Source organism: Patella vulgata, chromosome 9, assembly GCF_932274485.2.
Source record: "Patella vulgata chromosome 9, xgPatVulg1.2, whole genome shotgun sequence".
Taxonomy (NCBI): Eukaryota; Metazoa; Mollusca; class Gastropoda; family Patellidae; genus Patella; species Patella vulgata.
In genome coordinates this window covers 9,457,586-9,476,176 of record NC_065887.2, presented here as the reverse complement: position 1 = coordinate 9,476,176, position 18,591 = coordinate 9,457,586, and the positions used below count along the sequence as shown (strand labels likewise).

The 18,591-nt window shown below is 35.9% G+C and overlaps 1 protein-coding gene and 2 long non-coding RNA genes across 3 annotated transcripts; all 3 read right to left on the bottom strand.

Moving 5' to 3' along the window:
• Window positions 1–1,099: 1,099 nt before the first annotated feature.
• LOC126832414 (uncharacterized) lies at window positions 1,100–4,568 on the bottom strand. Its single transcript, XR_007684702.1, has 6 exons — window positions 4,388–4,568; window positions 3,459–3,743; window positions 3,072–3,191; window positions 2,782–2,874; window positions 1,873–1,989; window positions 1,100–1,578 (listed from the first exon to the last, which is right to left on the bottom strand). It is a non-coding gene; the product is annotated as an uncharacterized LOC126832414 (long non-coding RNA).
• Window positions 4,569–6,000: 1,432 nt separating this feature from the next.
• On the bottom strand, window positions 6,001–11,852 carry LOC126832619 (integrin alpha-4-like). The gene is made up of 7 exons (XM_050563464.2): window positions 11,710–11,852; window positions 10,540–10,648; window positions 9,747–9,929; window positions 9,003–9,206; window positions 8,329–8,486; window positions 7,186–7,317; window positions 6,001–6,486 (listed from the first exon to the last, which is right to left on the bottom strand). Exons 2-7 carry the CDS (start codon window positions 10,631–10,633, stop codon window positions 6,001–6,003), a joined length of 1,257 nt encoding a protein of 418 aa, XP_050419421.2. The 5' UTR covers window positions 10,634–10,648; window positions 11,710–11,852.
• A 1,069-nt stretch (window positions 11,853–12,921) lies between these two features.
• Window positions 12,922–16,588, bottom strand: LOC126832413 (uncharacterized). The gene is made up of 4 exons (XR_007684701.1): window positions 16,480–16,588; window positions 14,944–14,989; window positions 13,976–14,062; window positions 12,922–12,983 (listed from the first exon to the last, which is right to left on the bottom strand). It is a non-coding gene; the product is annotated as an uncharacterized LOC126832413 (long non-coding RNA).
• Between the last annotated feature and the right edge of the window lie 2,003 nt (window positions 16,589–18,591).

The window sequence follows — 18,591 nt, the reverse complement described above, 5'->3', positions numbered from 1 at the left end:
CTGGCAACCCGACAGTTATATATATAGATATATATCTATAATTAAACATTGTTATATAAATCTGGAAACAATTATATAAATGTTATAGTTCAGTTGATGTAATACTGTTTAAAATATTTAATGAGGAATTATCACTTTTAACAAGAAAATAAACGTAATTAATTTTATACACTATCATATTCCAAATAAACCCAGGGCGCCCAAATTACTTAATTCTGAACGAAGCCATGGGTGTTTGACAGTTTTGATAATAAAACGCATAATTATCTCGATTGTATTTTTCAATCGACAATCTCCATGAGTTGTGTCCATATCGTTTAAGGACAATATGGCGGCTGTTTTCTAATCCAATCAATATATATGCCATCGGTTTTTCTAGGTAGTTGATTATGGACTTAGCATATAAATAAATGTCTAAATTATAATAATATAACATATGAAGGTCGTAAACAAAGTAGAGTTAGCTCTTGGATAATGCCTCTTTAAAGGATTTGAACAGTTTTTAATTTTGATATATATGTATGTGTACTTTATTTTTATTTCATATATACTAATATCCAAAAGAAGGTATACACACTAAAAATAGGAATAAGTTTTATTTAGATTAAAAACAATTGATAAAACTTTACTGAGAGTCTCTTGCGTCCAAACTTAACATTTCTAAACAAAATGTAGGACGTTAAACCCCATTTCATTTCATTTCTAAACAAAATAAAAAAAGTGAAACAGATTGAGATAGTACCCAAATACCGCATACAATGGAAAACGACTTTAGTTGATGCAGCATGAAATGCACAGTGTATACTTTCTTTTGGTCATTAGTATAGTAGGTTTAAATTATTTAATTACGTCGACCACATGCATTATAAAAATATAAGAAACATAATTTAAAAAACAATATTATTTCGTCCTTTTAAAAAAAAACTATCATAATATTTGCATCTTATTACATATATTTAAATTTAAGAAAACAAATTAGTATATTATACAAAAGCGGTATATAATAAAAGAAGAAAAATATAAAAACCTTCTTGGTTTTATTAAAAAATGAAAAGGTGATATTAAACATGCATCGTATTACATATATTTAAATCTCAGAAAAAAATAGTATATTATACAAAAAAAAAACAACAAAAAAACGGTACATTAAAAAAAAAATTAAAAATATATAAACCTTCTTGGTTTTATTAAAAAATGAAAAGCTGATATTAAAGATGTATTCAGTAGATATGGAATTTAAAATAACTCTGTATTATGCCTTTTATCTAGTATATTCATACAAGAGAGATAATCAAATAAGGGCGAGGCGTGTTTTCTGTAGGCTGTTTAAACTTTTAAATATTTATAAATTTATCAATGAATTTAATATTATCTAGAAGACATGCTTGCAGGTTTACCTAAACTTGAAATGAATTTAATGTTGTATGCAAAATTTGCATAAGTCATACATTAAATACACTAGAATGTTATTTATGAAGTTTGGTTGTTAGGGTTTCTAGAACTCGTTCTCTTGTAATATCCACTTTCTCTCTTCCACTTCTGTAGAGCATCTTTCTTTTCCCTCTTAAAGAACCCACACTGTAATATAGAAGCGTTATAACTACACTAGAACACTCGATACCACTTCTGATTTAAAGAATTCCCACTCATTTTTATACTTGGTATTAGAATATTTCATTGAATTATAATACAATGATTTTAGATTTATAATAAATAAAACCCCGATGTTCCGAGTGCACGTATAACATTGCCCCTTAATAATTGGAATTCAATTGCTGTTCGGGCATAATGTGACGAATGTCTGTCTTCATTAGCCTGGTCGCTATAGAAAAGTATGAAGTTTTCATTCATCCATTCATTCATATATCTTACCTTTCTAAGAATAATGGCCAATAAAACAAGTAGACACAAAGCTCCTATAACACTACCAATTGGTATCCATATATTTACACCAGAACTACCATATTCTTTAAATATCGGGGTCGATACCTGAATAATAGGGGTGATAATGTTTTAAATATTTATATAAATAAAATGAATAAAAATAGAAACCAATTTGTTCCAAACAAATCAGTATAGGGATATATTCCGGGTTGAGTAAAGTAGCCATATCTATTTGGGGGATATATCGATTTTTCAATATGTGGGGAAGATATCAAGTAATTTCTATTATGTGGTAGATATAAAATAATTTCTATGGGGGTGTGGAGGAGATATCAAGTAATTTCTATATGTGGTAGATATATCATAATTTCAATGTGGGTGTGGGGGTATATCAAGTAATTTTTATGTGGGGGAGATATCAAGTAGTTTGTATATGGGGGGAATGTCAAGTAATTTCTATGTTGGGGAGATATCAAGTAATTTTTATGTGGGGGATATAAGGGGCCGGGGGAATATCAAGTAGTTTCTATGTGGTGGAGATATCAAGTAATTTTTATGTGTGTTGGGGGGGGGGGGGTATCATCAAGTAGTTTCTATATGGGAGAGTTATCAAGTAATTTTTATGTGGGGCGAGATATAATATCAAAAGTTTCTATGTGGGGGAGATATCAAATAATTGTTATTTGGCGATGTCAAATGTAATATACCTATCTAAAACCTATTATGCACAATTTTTCTGTCTGTATTATCCCGGTTGGTGCACAAAAGTAGGACAACAAAAAAATAAGAAAAACAAACAACGAATCTGCATCGTTATATTGTTATATTTGCATCATGTGTTAGTCGGGAATGCATTACTACAACTGTCAAAAGAAATAATGAAATCAACCTATTTACCTGTCCTTCTTTATCTCCATTCCAAGGTAGAAATAGTAAATGACTGGGCTGTAGAACGGTTGCCGTGGTCATATATTTCATTACATCATGATCCTGTAATAAATGGTATTATTTATAACACGACAATAGTTATTCATGACAATAGTTCTATAGATTACCTTGAAGGGGAGATCTTTAATATTCATGACAATAGTTAGATTACCTTTAAGGGGAGATCTTTAATATTCATGACAATAGTTAGATTACCTTGAACGGGAGATCTTTAATATTCATGACAATAGTTAGATTACCTTGAACGGGAGATCTTTAATATTCATGACAATAGTTAGATCGACCATGATGCTTTCTCTAGGTTGAAGTGATTCAGGAAGTTTACATAACATCTCACCACAATAATAATTGTTACAATCCTAGGAAAAAACCAACAAATTTAAATAACAATAACAATATCCAGAATATTAAAGCCCCAACAGATTTAAGTTTAAATATGAAGCCTAAATATTTTATAAAGAACATTTTGGTCAAACAATTTTCAAAACGTTAAATATGCAGCATAAATACTTTATTATTAAATTCGTGTTATTGTAAGTTGGAAGATATAGGTATACATGTATAATTATAGCAACAGTAGGAGATCAGGCAGTGGAAGGAGATTGTCTGCCTACTTAATAACATACCAAATGGTGTGCATTGTCTTCCATATCTTTCTTTTTATCGGACGCTTCTCGCCGTTTACGACTAGGGGCTACGTCTGGAATATTGTGATTTTTGCCAGCGGTCGTTGTTGTTACAGTTGTGGATTCGGTGGTTGTTTGAGTGGTGATTGTGTCGGCTTGAACGCTTGTACCAGCGGTCGTCGTGGTAGTCATTGTGCTGGTTGTCGTGGAGGGTCGTGTGTTACCACCCTGAGATGATTTATACGATAAACTACAATTCACTTCTTCCCCACTTTCAGTTTTAATCTAAAACAGACGCATTACTTTGATAAACTTCATTACAACATTTCGGTCTAGCCAATCTATGACTTCGGCTATAGGAAACCTAGAACAAATTGCTTACCAAGTGTTTTTTTTTTAAATTTTATCTCAATTTGTATGTTCTGAGCATGTAACAAAAGGTTTACTAAGATTGGACTTCAAATAAGGTCAATGTTCTCGGAGTTAAATCCAACATTTAGTGTGAAATTCAAATTCATTGATTATACTGGGTGATAATGACACAAGAAGTCCTCTTGTTGTTAATTGGGTGCACGTTCGCTGAACATCGTCATTTAGGCCACACGTTTAAGCCACGGTACCCCACTCAACAGGAGGTCACGGGCTCGGTCCAGGCCTTCACCGTGTTAGTCAGGATGTTGCAGGACAGAGGACCCAGTCGTGTCTTCACCGAGTTAGTCATTTCCAGATGTGTTACAGGACACGGGCCTGGTCAGGGGTAGCGTTGGAGCGCATCTAACCGAAGCCCTGGCAGTTAATTTTCGACTAAGAATAGTCGGAAACGCCACTAGCGGGCTTATTTTCCCACTGCAAGGCGTCGTCACTTCTTCCTCGGTACGGTTCGTGGATAATGCGAGTAATGTAATAAACCAAATGAATCAAGTACTTACTTTAGCAATGGCAGATTCTACAAGCTTTTCACCTGTTTGGTACAGATAAGGTAACTGGATTGTTACATAAGTTGATGGAAGAAAACTAGGCCCATTATTTATCATCAAATATTTATGGATGATTGTTAGATTTTGTAAGCTGGGATCTTCTTCCGTTTTGACAGACAACTCCGGTGGGTAGGATTTCTATTGCAGAAATAAAAAAAAACATACACATGAATTTGGGAGCGCTCAACGGCTCAATGCGTTATATATCGGTATCTAAATCTCTTTTTTGTGAAAGTTGAATCTCCAATAGGAATATCAGTCCAAAATTTGATGAATTCGGTTCAGTGTTTACAAAGTTTTGATCAATGGAAATTTCATCGACCTGTGCTGCTCGAACGTAACATGAAATGAAATGAAATGAAATGGGGTTTAACGTTCTGCTGTTCTGCCCCGACTTATATAATGATGACGGTCGAGCGTAACAGAGCATCGCCATCTTGTATTGACAGAGGAGATACTTAATGGGCCTAGTTCAATCAAAGCCGTGATATTATCTAGCGTGGATATTTTCATTTTGTTTTCTTAATTAGATGTTAAATAATCGCACTAAGTACCCTTTTAGCGTGTTTTAAGTCATGAGAAATTTGATATAATGGCGAAAATGCAAATGGCGCATAGAGCCTTATAATTCTTTATTTTATATTAGAAAAAGGTTACGTTAGGGCTTGTCAATATGCTATCGTTTTAAATTTATCAGCCTTGTGTTTTATGATCAGTGGTACATGGCGTAGGGCCACGCAAGGAGCATCATTTAGTCGTCGGATGATGCTAAAGACCATTCATTATCAGCACGTTAAAGATCATTCTGTAGTTGACGTATGCCCGTCTTCATAAGTTCAGTCGGTGCAGAAAACATTAGATGTTAAACCATAGTTCCTTTCATTTAGTTAAGACAGATTGAGGCGGGGTCAATCAAACGTGGGAATGTATCTTTAAGACAGATTGCGGAAAAGTCAATCAAACGTGGGAATGTATCGGGCTTGAGGGGCGGGGAGGGGGGAATCAAACGGCCGAACATATCTTTAAAACGGATTGGGGGGAAGCAATCAAACGTGGGAATGTATCTTTAAGATAGATTGAGGGGGAGCCAATCAAGCGTGGGAATGTATCTTTAAGGGGGTGAGGGGGTGAGGGGCGGCAATCCAATGACCGAACGTATTTTTAAGACTGATTGAGGGGGAAGCAATCAAACCTGGGAATATATCTTTAAGAGGGAATGAGGGGGGCCAGACAGAGAACAATCACATCCAAGAATGTATCTGTAAGAATTGCTAAGAGGGATCTAATAAAAAAAATAAATCAATGTTTTTTGACTATTTTTACATACCCTACTAAAATATAGAAATATGTTGTAGTATCAGACCATATTCTGGTTACTTGTGGGGGATCGCGGGGTTAGCTGGTCCTATTGGCGATGTATAGGGAATATACGCGCAGAACAACTATACACACAGAAAGCATACGTGATCTAAATACAATAACGTATTTTTTTTTTCATTTTAAAAAAGGAATGAATTTAACGGAAATATACCAATGTATTTCATGACCTTGACCTTGACCTTGACTTACCCACTTATGCCAGGTGACGCCACTATCCAAACATCAGATGAGAAATTAGCTACGTTATTTGCCTTGTTGTTTTCTGGACTGGCTGTTTGGGCTTGAATAGAGACGTTAACCTTTGCATTATTCAATGACAATGCATCTCCCTCCAGGAGCACAGAGAACTTAACAGTCTGGTTTCTGTTGATTGGAGGAAAAACTGTGCATGTCAGTTTGTAATTGTGATCTTTCTCAGATTTACCGGTGCATTCTATCGGCCATCTTGGAGATGACTTAACTGTTCTGTAGGACAAGTTTTCGTTCCAGTAGAAATTCACTTTACTTCCAAAAGAATTTTCTCCATAATTTACTAAACGGACATCGAGATTGATAATTTCTGTTTGGTTAATAGTTATAAATAGTTCCCCTTCGGAAAAGGCAAATTCTCCTTTGATACCCAAATCTGCTTCGCATATATTATCCTCACCACAACTAAGTTGAAATCTTGTCTGAAAATAAACAGAACACATGAGATGCCAGTCTACTACACATTGCAACAAATATCAGCAACTGCGACGACGGTAAATTCAAAAGCCTAAGTTTATCCATAACATACTTGTATATTTCTTGGTTAAAACCATCCCCTTCCTCCTTAGCCAAGTCGCTGTAGAAAGGTGGGACGTTACATGTCACGAATTCATTAGCCCGGTCGGTGCAGAGAAGTAGGGCGTTATTCCCCATTTCATGTCAGGAATTCATTATCCAAGTCGATGCAGAAACATAGGACATTATAAGCCCCATTTCATTTCAAGAATTCATTAGTCCAGTCGGTGAATCAAAGTAGGGCGTTAAACCTCATTACGCGTTTCAGTACCTTCATTACCTAACACGTTTTGTTTTCGAAAGAGGGATGATTTTTTGTATATTTTAGTCTGACGTTTAATAGCTTAGATTAAAGATTTTTCAAAATTGTCTTCAGCTTTTTTAGTGAAAAAGTTAGGGACGATCAAAGAGATGATAATTAACATTAAAGCCAGTGGTGAAATTGGTGGTGATCTGAGAAGGATCTCAATGTGTACTTCGCTCACATTGAAAATACGATTCGTTTCAAAGCTCATTTAACACATGATTAAGTCATATATTTATTATAGAGGGCTACCTACTCAAATCTTTGAATATAATAGAAGGCCGTGTTTAATGATACTCACATCTTTGGTTAAAACATTGGGCCGTGTTTGGTTGATGATTGGTTTTATATCACCAGGATCAAAACTAGATTCATTTAATTTAAACCGAGCTTCAACTCTTACGGCAGTGAAGGGATCTTGTAGTCGTTCTTCCTTTAAAAAGAAATAGAAGTTTTATCTTAAACATAATGTTGCCACTCAAGCGATTTGTCCCCTAATGTAACTGTTGATGATTCTGTTGATTATAAACGATCCAACATACCAGAATAAAGCTTGGATATAAAACATAAATACCACCCAACACTTTTATCCAAATGTTATTCGAATCGATTCTTTCTATTGATTTCAAACCTCCATCTTTATGTGTCTTAAACAAATAAAGTAGTAAGAATTTATATTGCTATCTTTTTTCGTATGGTGTACTCAAAGGGTGTATATCTCTATTCTTTGGAACAATAAAATGGAAGAAAAATGGTCTAAAAGGGATGTATATCCAATTTTCGAAACAGTTATTGCAATTTCTAATTAATTATGCTCGGTGAAAATACGTGAACAGTCTAAATTAAAGGAGGGTTGTTTACATCTGTTTAGTCATTACTAATTACTTACTCGCATATTGTCTTGAAGGGTATGTTTTTCTTTGTTTATTACAAATGGCACCCGAAACCATATAATACACAACTCGTGTACTCACAGTTTGTATATTTGATATTAGAATTTCATATTTTCAAGGCAAGATAACAGCTTCAATATTGATTCAAATGGACCAATATTAAGTTGTAATTCGTGTTTTTAATTTCGAATAATTATGGAGAACATTGAGTTAGAGGTTTGGCTCCTTTAATCAAATAATAACAACGTTTTTTTTACATTAAACAAAATACAGAATTTTTAGTTTCGAATTGTATGTGAAGGATCTCATTTGGTGTCAAATCAACTGTTTTCATATCTCCGGGGCCACGGTGGCTCAGTGATTAAGACGCTGGTTTAGTAACCAGGCGATCCGGGATTAGATCCCGGTATTGACCGATACAGTTCCCCGGGATTTTCTAGCGTCAGTGGTCCATCATTCGCCCAGTTGTTGCAGAAAAGTAGGACGCTAAACCCCATTTATCTAATTTCATTTCGTTTTAACATACGAAGCTGTGATAAAAAAATTCTTACCATACGAGTTATTAAGTCAAATCTTTTGCAGTTATTTTTACCACGTTCGACTAGTAATTTTTCTGATATCTGATTAAACCAACCATCTTCAGTGTGTATTTGAACTCTTCTTAGACTGGATCTTTTTAAAATATCCACACTTATATTAAAATCCATCTCTGTAACATAAATCATGAGACAGAACATTATAGACATACATTTATATATTATTCATAAATGGAGAAGGGTTGGTGGGTGGTTGAATGGTCTAACTGGTGAGAGTTTCGATTCCTTGCTTGTACATGACAAGGAGTGGAATAGCCTTATGTTATTCATAAAAGGAGGGGAGTTGGGTCGTCGAATGGTCTAACTTGAGTGAAATGGCGGGGGTTTCGATTTCCAGCTTGTACGTGACACGGAGTAAGTAACCCTGTCCAACCTCGTGGGTTGTCCCGGGGTTCTCAGGGTTAGTCCCACTACTAAAGATCCCTATGCACAAACGATGTGTTGAATGAACGTTAAACGCTGCCACTCTCTCTATATATAGAAGGAAGAGAATTTATACAAGTCACCTGGGTTGTTTCTGTTTAAATCAAGAAAAGATAACTGGATTTTAAACTTAATCTTCTGTTAAAGATGAATGACCTAAATCAATAATATATACCTATGTTGATAGGTCTGGTGTACATGCTTACCTATCTGTTCCGGGGCCGATATCTGAGAATAATTAAAACACAATGTAAGAACTATACAGCTTTCAGCGTCATCTTTAGCCGGACAATTTGTTCTATTGAGATTTATCAGTTCGGAGTCAAAGTTTAAATCTGCAACCAGGTCAATGATTGGTCGAGTTCTCAATAGAACGGCCTTGTCAGAACTGATACAGCCAATAGCAATATCTAAAACAAAATATACAAAAACTATTAGTAGTTACATTGATAGCACTGACATGTACCATTTTCAGTACAACAGCAAATTGGGCCAATGAAGGCTGGGATAGCCATACATTAGACTGTGATTGAAATTTTGCCCTGACAGCGGAACGACCTGCTCTTAATTTGAATTTTAACTATGAAGTGCTCTTTTATGTGCATGCTAACATGTACACGAGACCTCGGTTGATATACCCTTTCTTGACAGCCCCCGCCCCATCCGTCCTGCACCACAGACAAGGGGAGAAAGCACCGGAAAATTGTAATACCATTAAATACTGTAGTATAATGACTGTTTATCACTATTGTAATACCATTAAATACTGTAGTATAATGACTATTTATCACTATTTATCACTATTTATCACTATTGTAATACCATTAAATACTGTAGTATAATGACTATTTATCACTAATGTAACTGTATTCCGTATAAGTTTGTTCTATGAAAAAAAAGGTTCACAAAGAATTCTAGTTGTTTTTTTTTAAATAACAAAAACGTTGTACCTGGATAACCGTTGTCGTCCACGTCTAATGGTTTAGATATATGAGATCCAAATCCAGTTATATTTTCAGACACCATTTCACCAGTGATACGTTGAGAGTATTCGACTATTTGTCCATCTGCAGAACCGTGATAAATATATACAGCTCCAACTCCGTTTTCGTCCTTTGCTCCCACAGCAATATCTACAGACATGGGAGTAGAAATACATTTGAGTCAGTATTTATAAACCTGCTTTAAAGCCTCCTAAATTCGTATCTGTTACTGTTATTCGGTTACATTATGTCACTTTATATATAGTTACAATATCAGAAGGCGAGAGCGAGAGAGAAGGGGGGGGGCTGAACCAATAACATATGGTACACTTTGTTGGTCTTTAGCAGTTGGGGAAAATCGGAAAAAATCAACGAAGTTTGACTGGTAATCTACTACTTGTCTGATAATAAAAAGGTCGTAACTGAATTTGTTTTTGATGACGACAGATTAAGTTTGTGAAAAAGACCTGGAAATAGGACACATCTGAGACCATGCACGTCAGACACACTAATACACAATTCCCCGGTTGTCTGTAAAATTTGGCACACGTTTGTTCTTTCTATGTTGGTACTGACATTGGCAATACATGTGCGATACACAGTTCAAATTGACCGATAGTAGTTCATTAGTGCTTGGAAGTTTGTCCGCTACAAGCGACTACTTAAATAAGTATTTCCAGGCCTGTGTGTGAATGTGTGTAAAATAAAATGTTGTATTCTTCTTTTCAATCTTATTTTTACATAGTTGTATCTTACTTACCATCGATACCATCACCATTCACATCACCAAGATTACTTATTGAAGATCCGAATCTGGAAAAGGCTGTATTGGACCCGGATAGCATGATAGGCATATTTTGGAAATAAGTCTGGAATGTCAAACAAAGTGAAATACATTATTCTAGAAAGATTCCAGGAAAATAAGTTTGATCTATTTGAGCTCATCCTTCCTAATTACATAATAATATATTGGGATATACTGATTATAGTCTAGTGCGAGTTGGGGCTCTCATATCTTTCTGTATTCACCTATATTGAATAGTCTAGAAGATGTAGCTTTTATTCTTTTGCACATTAATCTGCATTGAATAGTCAAATAAAGTTGGGCCTTTCTTTCCTTACTGTATTAATATTTATGGGATAGGCAAGTGGAGTTTGAAGTTCCATTCCTGTCTCTTCACACTGATACGCAGTGAATATTCGCTAGGCCGCGACAATCACTGATAAGGGTGACATCGATGCGACTTAATGAGCCACAAATATTATTAACTATTTTCCTTTGACGTATTTGTAGTTAAAAATTATTTCCTATTTAGTATAAATGGGTATTAAAATGAGTAAAAGGCTCCATTCCACCCGAACCAGTAAGGTCTTATAAAAAATGCACGCGCAATTGAGCCAATGATTCACGCCACGTCACGTGTTGAAGGTAGTCATTTTTTACAGGGATATTAGGAGACTTTCGTAATCCTCTGTGAAACAGATTGGGGTCTCTTGTGGGATACGCCATTTACATTTTTCACTAAAACATCACATTTCTCACGGCTTAATCCACGCTAATATGCACTCATGTTGATTATTTATTATTTAATTAAGAAAACAAAATCAAAATACCAACGTTAGAAAAGATGGTGCATCTAGACTTCTAGTTTACTATGGAACTGAGTAATTTATTTTGGCCTTACTTAACGCCTGAAACTGGGGACATGTTTCTTGTTTAAAATTTTGAACATGACAAGTGCTTCTATAGCGTTAAGATGGTGCATCTAGACTTCTAGTTTACGACGGAACTCGGATAATTTATTTTGGCCTTACTTAACGCCTGAAACTGGGGACATGTTTCTTGTTTAAAATATATGCTTATTTGCCTGTTGGAGCATTGTGGTTTTAAATACATCCATATATAAATTAGATCATATTATAACATTACTTTGTCTTGAAGCTCTTTCTTTTGACTAATGAAAATCCACACACGTCCTTCGTCCGGGCCAACTTTGGTATAAAACGGAGCACCAACAAGTAAATCATCCCAACCATCACCATTAACATCAGCTGAACACAGAACAGACCCGAAATAAGACCCCATGGAATCCTGTAAACACAAAAACAGACCCGAAATAAGACCCCATTGAAGTCTGTAAACACAAAAACAGGTTCTAAATAAGACCGCATTGAAGTCAGTAAACACAAAACAGAACGGTAGTAAGACCCGATTGAAACGTGTAAACACAAAAGCAGACGCGACATGTGACCCCTTGAGGTCTGTAAACACTAAACAGAGCGGTAATAAGACTCCATTGAAACCCGCAAAAACAGGCCCTCAATAAAAAAAACCATTGAAACGTACAAACGCAAAAACAGATCCGAAAGAAGATCGCAATTGACATTAAAGCCCGTAAACACACACCAGAACCCTCAGCCAAAATCGACATTATAAAAATCTGTAGATGACCTCGGTTTCTAGGATGTTTCCAGTTAGAATTATGAACAATTAAAAGAGATCGCCAATAAGACACAAAAATATATATTATCACTGCAGAATTTGGAGCTTTATCTCCCTTACTTGATCAGGACACCCGAGCTCCAATAACTGAATGACTTCATTCCCATGAATTCTTTCAAACAATAAAACCTGAAAAATGAAAGTACTCGGTTCATTTGGTTTCGTTGAGAAATTAAATTCTCGATTACATTACCATTGATACACTGACTGGATTCTAGACAGAGATGTAACTATTTGATTTTATAAAAATTTTCTACCGAATGAAAGCGTTCGACATAACAACATTACTTATGTCTTTCGCAGACATGTATAATCTTACGTAGAGTGAGTGTTAGATTGTTTTCACATTGAGTTTCAGATTGGTCAGTACATCTAGTGTCAGATTGGTCAGTACATGGAGTATCAGTTTGGTCAGTACATGGGGTGCAAAATTGCTCTGCACATGAGGTGTCAAATTGGTCAATAAATGGAGTGTCAAATTGTTCAGTACACGGAGTGTCAGATTGGTCAGTACATGGGGTGCAAGATTGCTCTGCACATGGTAGTATCAGATTGCTCTGCACATGTAGTGTCATATTGCTCAGTCTTTTATTAAATAAAAATAGTATTACTTACTCGACCTATATGATTAAATTTTGGTGCCCCAGCAGCAAAACATATCCTTTTGTTAGAACAAAAACGGCCTCCCACAACAGCATAACCTACGTAAAGAAAGTTTGTAACGTAAATGATTGACATAAACTATTAAGGATGTAAAGACATCGAATCGAGATATCTAAATCTTCGCTCACGGCGCGGATGAAGTGGTCGTACTTCAACGATCAATTTTACCCTTTATGATTTATTGTTGATATTTTAGAATTATGCAAAAATTATCTATCAGATATTTTTTTGTTTTGAAGCTGTAACGTATTTTCAAAATTGACTTTCAACATTTCGAGAAAGTACGATTTTAGCAGCACAAAAGAAGAACGAAGATGTCCCTAGTATATATCACTGGACGGGAATATTTCCGCAGTGCTTCCCTATACCAACCAATACCACCTCATTATTGTGAGTACTTTAATTTCAGTCAAAATACTCTGAACCGAGATTTTAGCCTAACATATCGATCAAAATTACTAAAGTCGTTACAATAAAAAACATATTCATGATTTAATTATGAATGGAAGCCGAAAAGCAAATCGGAAGCTAATCCAATAAACAACGCAGGCTAGCGATGTCATCGTGAGTTGATTATGGTTTGGATAAGTTAATTAATGTCTAATTAATAATTTCGATAACATTTCAGGCCTAAAGATAGACCCGCAGTAGGCAGATTTAGCTCTTGCATAATGTATGTTTAAGCGCATCGCCAAGCAAGCATTATGATTGACTACTGATTCCCTAAACTAATCTTGGTTGGTTGAGTCAAGGTAGCTAAGTAAGTAAGGCGCCGAATTACTAACACAGGCTGCCCCTGGAGATTTTCCACGTTGGTATCCACTTCTCAGTGATACAGGACGAACAACAATCCGTCGTTCAGATAGTATCCCTGGTACTTAAAATTCAATGAATATTAGACGGACACGAGACTGTCTGGACAAAGCGAAACTAAAAACTATCAATGAAAATCGTACTGTAAACTGTCAAACTGTTCAGAAACAATCCACGATCTTTCCAAGATTTTCTTATACGCCTATTATCTACTTACCTAGATTATCGTTCATCTTTTGTTTTTGTCTTGGAATATCTACTATTGAATCTTCGTAGTTACCTCCCTTTATTACAGCAAATCCACCTGCAATTCAAAACGTTGTCATATGCGGTCATTACATAAAGACCGGTAGTCGCTCATTCTACTTCACCGATAACTAGGAATGAAAGGTTGTGGACAGTTAATGGTGCTGATATAGCAAGTTCAGGTGCAGTGGCGGCGCCAGCCGTCGGTGGTTGGAGTGGCAAAGCTGGGGCAAAGTCCAAGGTTAAGGGGGCAAAGGAACGAGCTTCAACTAGGGGTAGGGGGGCTCCCCCAGAAAATTTTGAAAAACAAGTTGCCGGAAATGCAGCCTGGCAGTATTTCAGGCACTGATCGTTGAAGTAAAGTGTCAAACGAACGGACTTGCGAAACTCGGCGAAGCCCAGTCATTACGGAGGGTATTGGAGACCTCCCCCAGAAAATTTGAAAAATAGACTGCGGGAAATTCTGTCTGACAGTATTCAGTCAGGTACCGATCGTTAAGATAAATATATCTGACCAGATACCGTCCGTCGCCTGATCACTAGTTTATCCGACCAGAGAACAAAATGGCCAAAAAGTAGCATGTTTTTGTTGTGGTATTTGGGAAAATTTTGAAAAATAGACTCTCTGAAATGCTCTACAAGATGCAAGTCTATGACTGAGTGGGGATGTGGGATTTATTCACCGTAGAAGGTATTGTTTACCGAACCGTATCACAAATACTTTTTTTTATTTTCTAAAATTATTGGCGGGGGGGGGGGGGGGCAAACAGAGGGCAGGCTTGCCCCCCCCCCCCTTGGCACCGCCACTGTTCAGGTGGTGAAATAGACTGACGTCAGTTTTCTCCAAATAATGCCGGTGGTTTAGCCGCCTAAAAAAAACATTATGAACCGCGGTTTATTAAAAATCAGAATGTTAGATATAAGACTAGAAATACTTACCTCTCCAGGAGTTCAGACCTGGAGCACCGAGTACATATGTTTCTGACTGAAGATAAACATATTATAGTATAATGAATTGTAAAGCTGTTGATTTGTATTTCTCGGAAAAATATCTAATTTGTTCACGTCTAATATGATATGTACCCAATTTGATTATTTAACATTTCATTAAAAGAACCAAATCAAAATATCAACGGTTGTTAATCTTTCGGTTTGGATTTAACCGGATTATAAAAAAGCCCATCAATAGATTTCAGTAATAATTATAGGCGGTGTTGGATATAGTTTTGACCACATCCCATATATCGTCTGCAGTGCATCCGAATGTTGGCAAATGTTCAATTCCACATATCTTTGTAAATATCGAATGGAATTTAACCATTTTGAACTGATATTCCTGTTAGTGAAGTTTGCAGGGGATTAAAAAAAAGCAACAAATGACGATCAGATATTTTGGATTCAGTGGGAATAAAAATATAAAGTATACATGTCACAATTCTATGGAATACAATTACGGCTTTTTACTGAGCGACGTTTCGACTAGGCTTCTCTAGTCATTATCAAGCTATGATAAAAAATGAAAATATGACAGGACAATATATACATGTACACAACAATACTTAGTTAATGCTGACAAACCAGAGATCTCCCTTTATTACGTGTACGTTGCTCAGTAATAAGCAGTAATTGTATTCCATAGAATTGTGACCTGTATACTCTAGTTCAATTACTAAATGCCATTGAAACAGTTTAAAAATATAAAGATAAAACCTATCATTTATTGTTGTCGGCGCAGAATGATGAAATTCCCTTCCAGAAGAAGATCATTTCGTAACTTCATTGTCTATCTTCAAATCTCGATCAAAAATTCATCTTTTCAAAATCCATTTAGAACATTAGAGCCAATGAACTTTTGTATGTGGGTTTGTATGTACTATGAACACGTTTTGTTGATTTGGCCAATCTGATTAAAACACAGATCCATAATTCGTTTTGTTATTTATAGTTCACAATTTAGTTTTACTTGTCTTAACTACACTAGAATCTGGAAGAGTTGTCATATAACCTGTGTTCTGGTTGATGTAAGGGATTAACCAATGAAATGGTCTGTTACGACCTTCCACTACAGCCGGTCAGATCTGTATTTTGTGCAGGCCATAGAATGAAATATACATCTGTTATTTCAATCAGATTGTTTATTTGGGAGCCACGGTGACTAAGTGGGCGATAGTGCCGCTGCCCGGGCAAAATTTCCCTCATAGCACACTGTATGGCGTATGCCCGTCTTCATTAGCCCAGTATAGGAGCAGAACAGTAGGACGATTAACCCCATTTCATTCAGATTGTGGATTTGGCGCTATATAAATTTCACCGAAAGTGAAGTTCCAACTTCTCGAAAGAAGTTATCTTATAAAAAGCTTTTATGATACCAAAAATATCAACATAATTAACAAGACGAGTATTAAGTTAGTTAAATTTAAATTTCAAATAAAATCTCCCCGATCCAGTGCTAATACGGACTGTTGTTTCCCTTACCTCTAACGAGTCACATGAAAATCCGGATTCAGCCATACCCTGTACGAATCCAAGCTTCCCATCCGTATAATTCAATTTATCTTCCACTGGTAAAGAGCTGTTGACTCTGGATCTAAGGTCTGTATTGGTAATAATACATCGACCCGTAACGTAGGCCTGTTTTTGAAACCTTAAGTCCTTGAATCTTGGTGCACATATCTGTGATAGATTGGGGAATAAACGTATAGACTTCATTTCATTTAAAACAACACTTGGACGTTTTCAATGTCTTTTATACCTCTTTGATATAACCATCTGTATTGAAATTCCGAGCAGTAAACTATCCGTTTATTTCATTTGCACACAAATGGAGATATTGTATATTGTTGTCCATATATATATGGCAGGTCTATGGCTCACCCACCCACCCCCCTCGATAATAGTTTGTTAATCCTAATGTCTGACCTTTTTTTTTTAAATGATTAACAATAATAACGGATGTAAGATGTCATACACGTGGCAGGCCGTACTTATACTTTTGTAAAACCCTTGATATGGATCTTTAAACAGATATTTCAATTAGTAAGGCTTATCTATCACTTCAGGATTATAGACTAGATTTGTTTTTATTATAATTTAGAAAACTAAATAATCTGTTTCCCAGTTGATAATTTCATAATTCATACATAAAAAGATACCTACCAAAATTTTGGAATTGGATATCTGATTCAAGCAGCTTCCAAATCCTTCCAGGGTTATAGGATATAGGAGTCGATGCCTTGTATCTGTACGCCCTATAGAATAAAATTTAGATAATAATTACAGACACAGATTGATTTGTTTTCGGTGTTTTCTTTTTGATATTTTTAATAACTGTTCGGCGTATAGTTCGGAATGACAGGTGCTACCTCAGAGTGTCTGCCATTTTGTTTTATGTACGACTGCAACCGTTTTTTCCGGACAGGGTAAGCGGGAATTTTCTTTTCGTCCGTTGGCCGTTCTTGAAATTCTGGTGACGGTTGAGTTTGCGCAGAATATCTGGTATTATCAATCTCTTTTCGAACATAGAGTTACAAAAGTCTTTTATTTTGAAAGTTGCCTACCTACGTATCACAAATGTATTTATTCTAAAAGACCCGGGGCCTAAGTATGTTTGGTGAGTTCCTCTGGTTTTCCAGTCGGGTTTCCCATTATCAGTGGGGCAGGATGGAGAGCTTGGCAAAGAAAACCGCCTAGTCAGTCGGTCGGACTGGAAGGCCAATCGAAGTACTTTTTATGCCAACGCCAGCACGTTAAAGACCCCCTGATAGTTAGAACTCGAAAGAGAGTAGATCGTAGCTCCGCTGTCTGGACAAAGTTTCAAATAGCATTTTAGCCTGATTGGTGCCAAAAAGTAGAATGTTAAACCCAATTCTATTTTATTTCTAAAAGATGCCTGGAAATCTGTTCACATCTGTTCAATATGAAACTTTATCAAGCACTGTTACTATATCCTTTACTATTCGACTCATCGATCACTACGATCGAAATTCGAAAGGAATTGAAATGGGGTTCAACGTCCTACTATTCTGCCCCGACTGGGCTAATCAAGACTGGCATACGACCCACCCTTATATCGAATTCAAACTGGCAAGGGATATTTTACGTGCACGCCGAACGACTATACGTTTCCCCTTGCCAGACCCTCTGCCCTGCACCACTGACAAGAGTGAACCAAGCCAGAAAATCCTGATGAACTTTCTTGGCCAACGCAGAGCGAGCCAACGTTATTACCCATTCTTTAAAGGAGCTAAACTTCTAACTCAATATTTTCCATAATATTCGAAATTAAAAACACGAATTAAAGATACATTATGTAAGATTTAGATAAAGAGATGACCGTTCGTGCTATAGTAGTCCAACAATAGATTATACAAAATGAATAGATTGAAAATTTCATTTAAATTACTTTATCACTGTTTGTAGTTTTGACAAGATATGGAACTGGTATATTCGAGTCTTAACCTCGCTTCTTCATTTTTAAATTAAAACATTAAACGGCCGAACCGTTCTAATCTAGTTAAAATCTCGAGCATCCGATGGCATCGAGAGTTGATTATGGTCTTGTCATGTTACTAAATGTCTAATTAATAA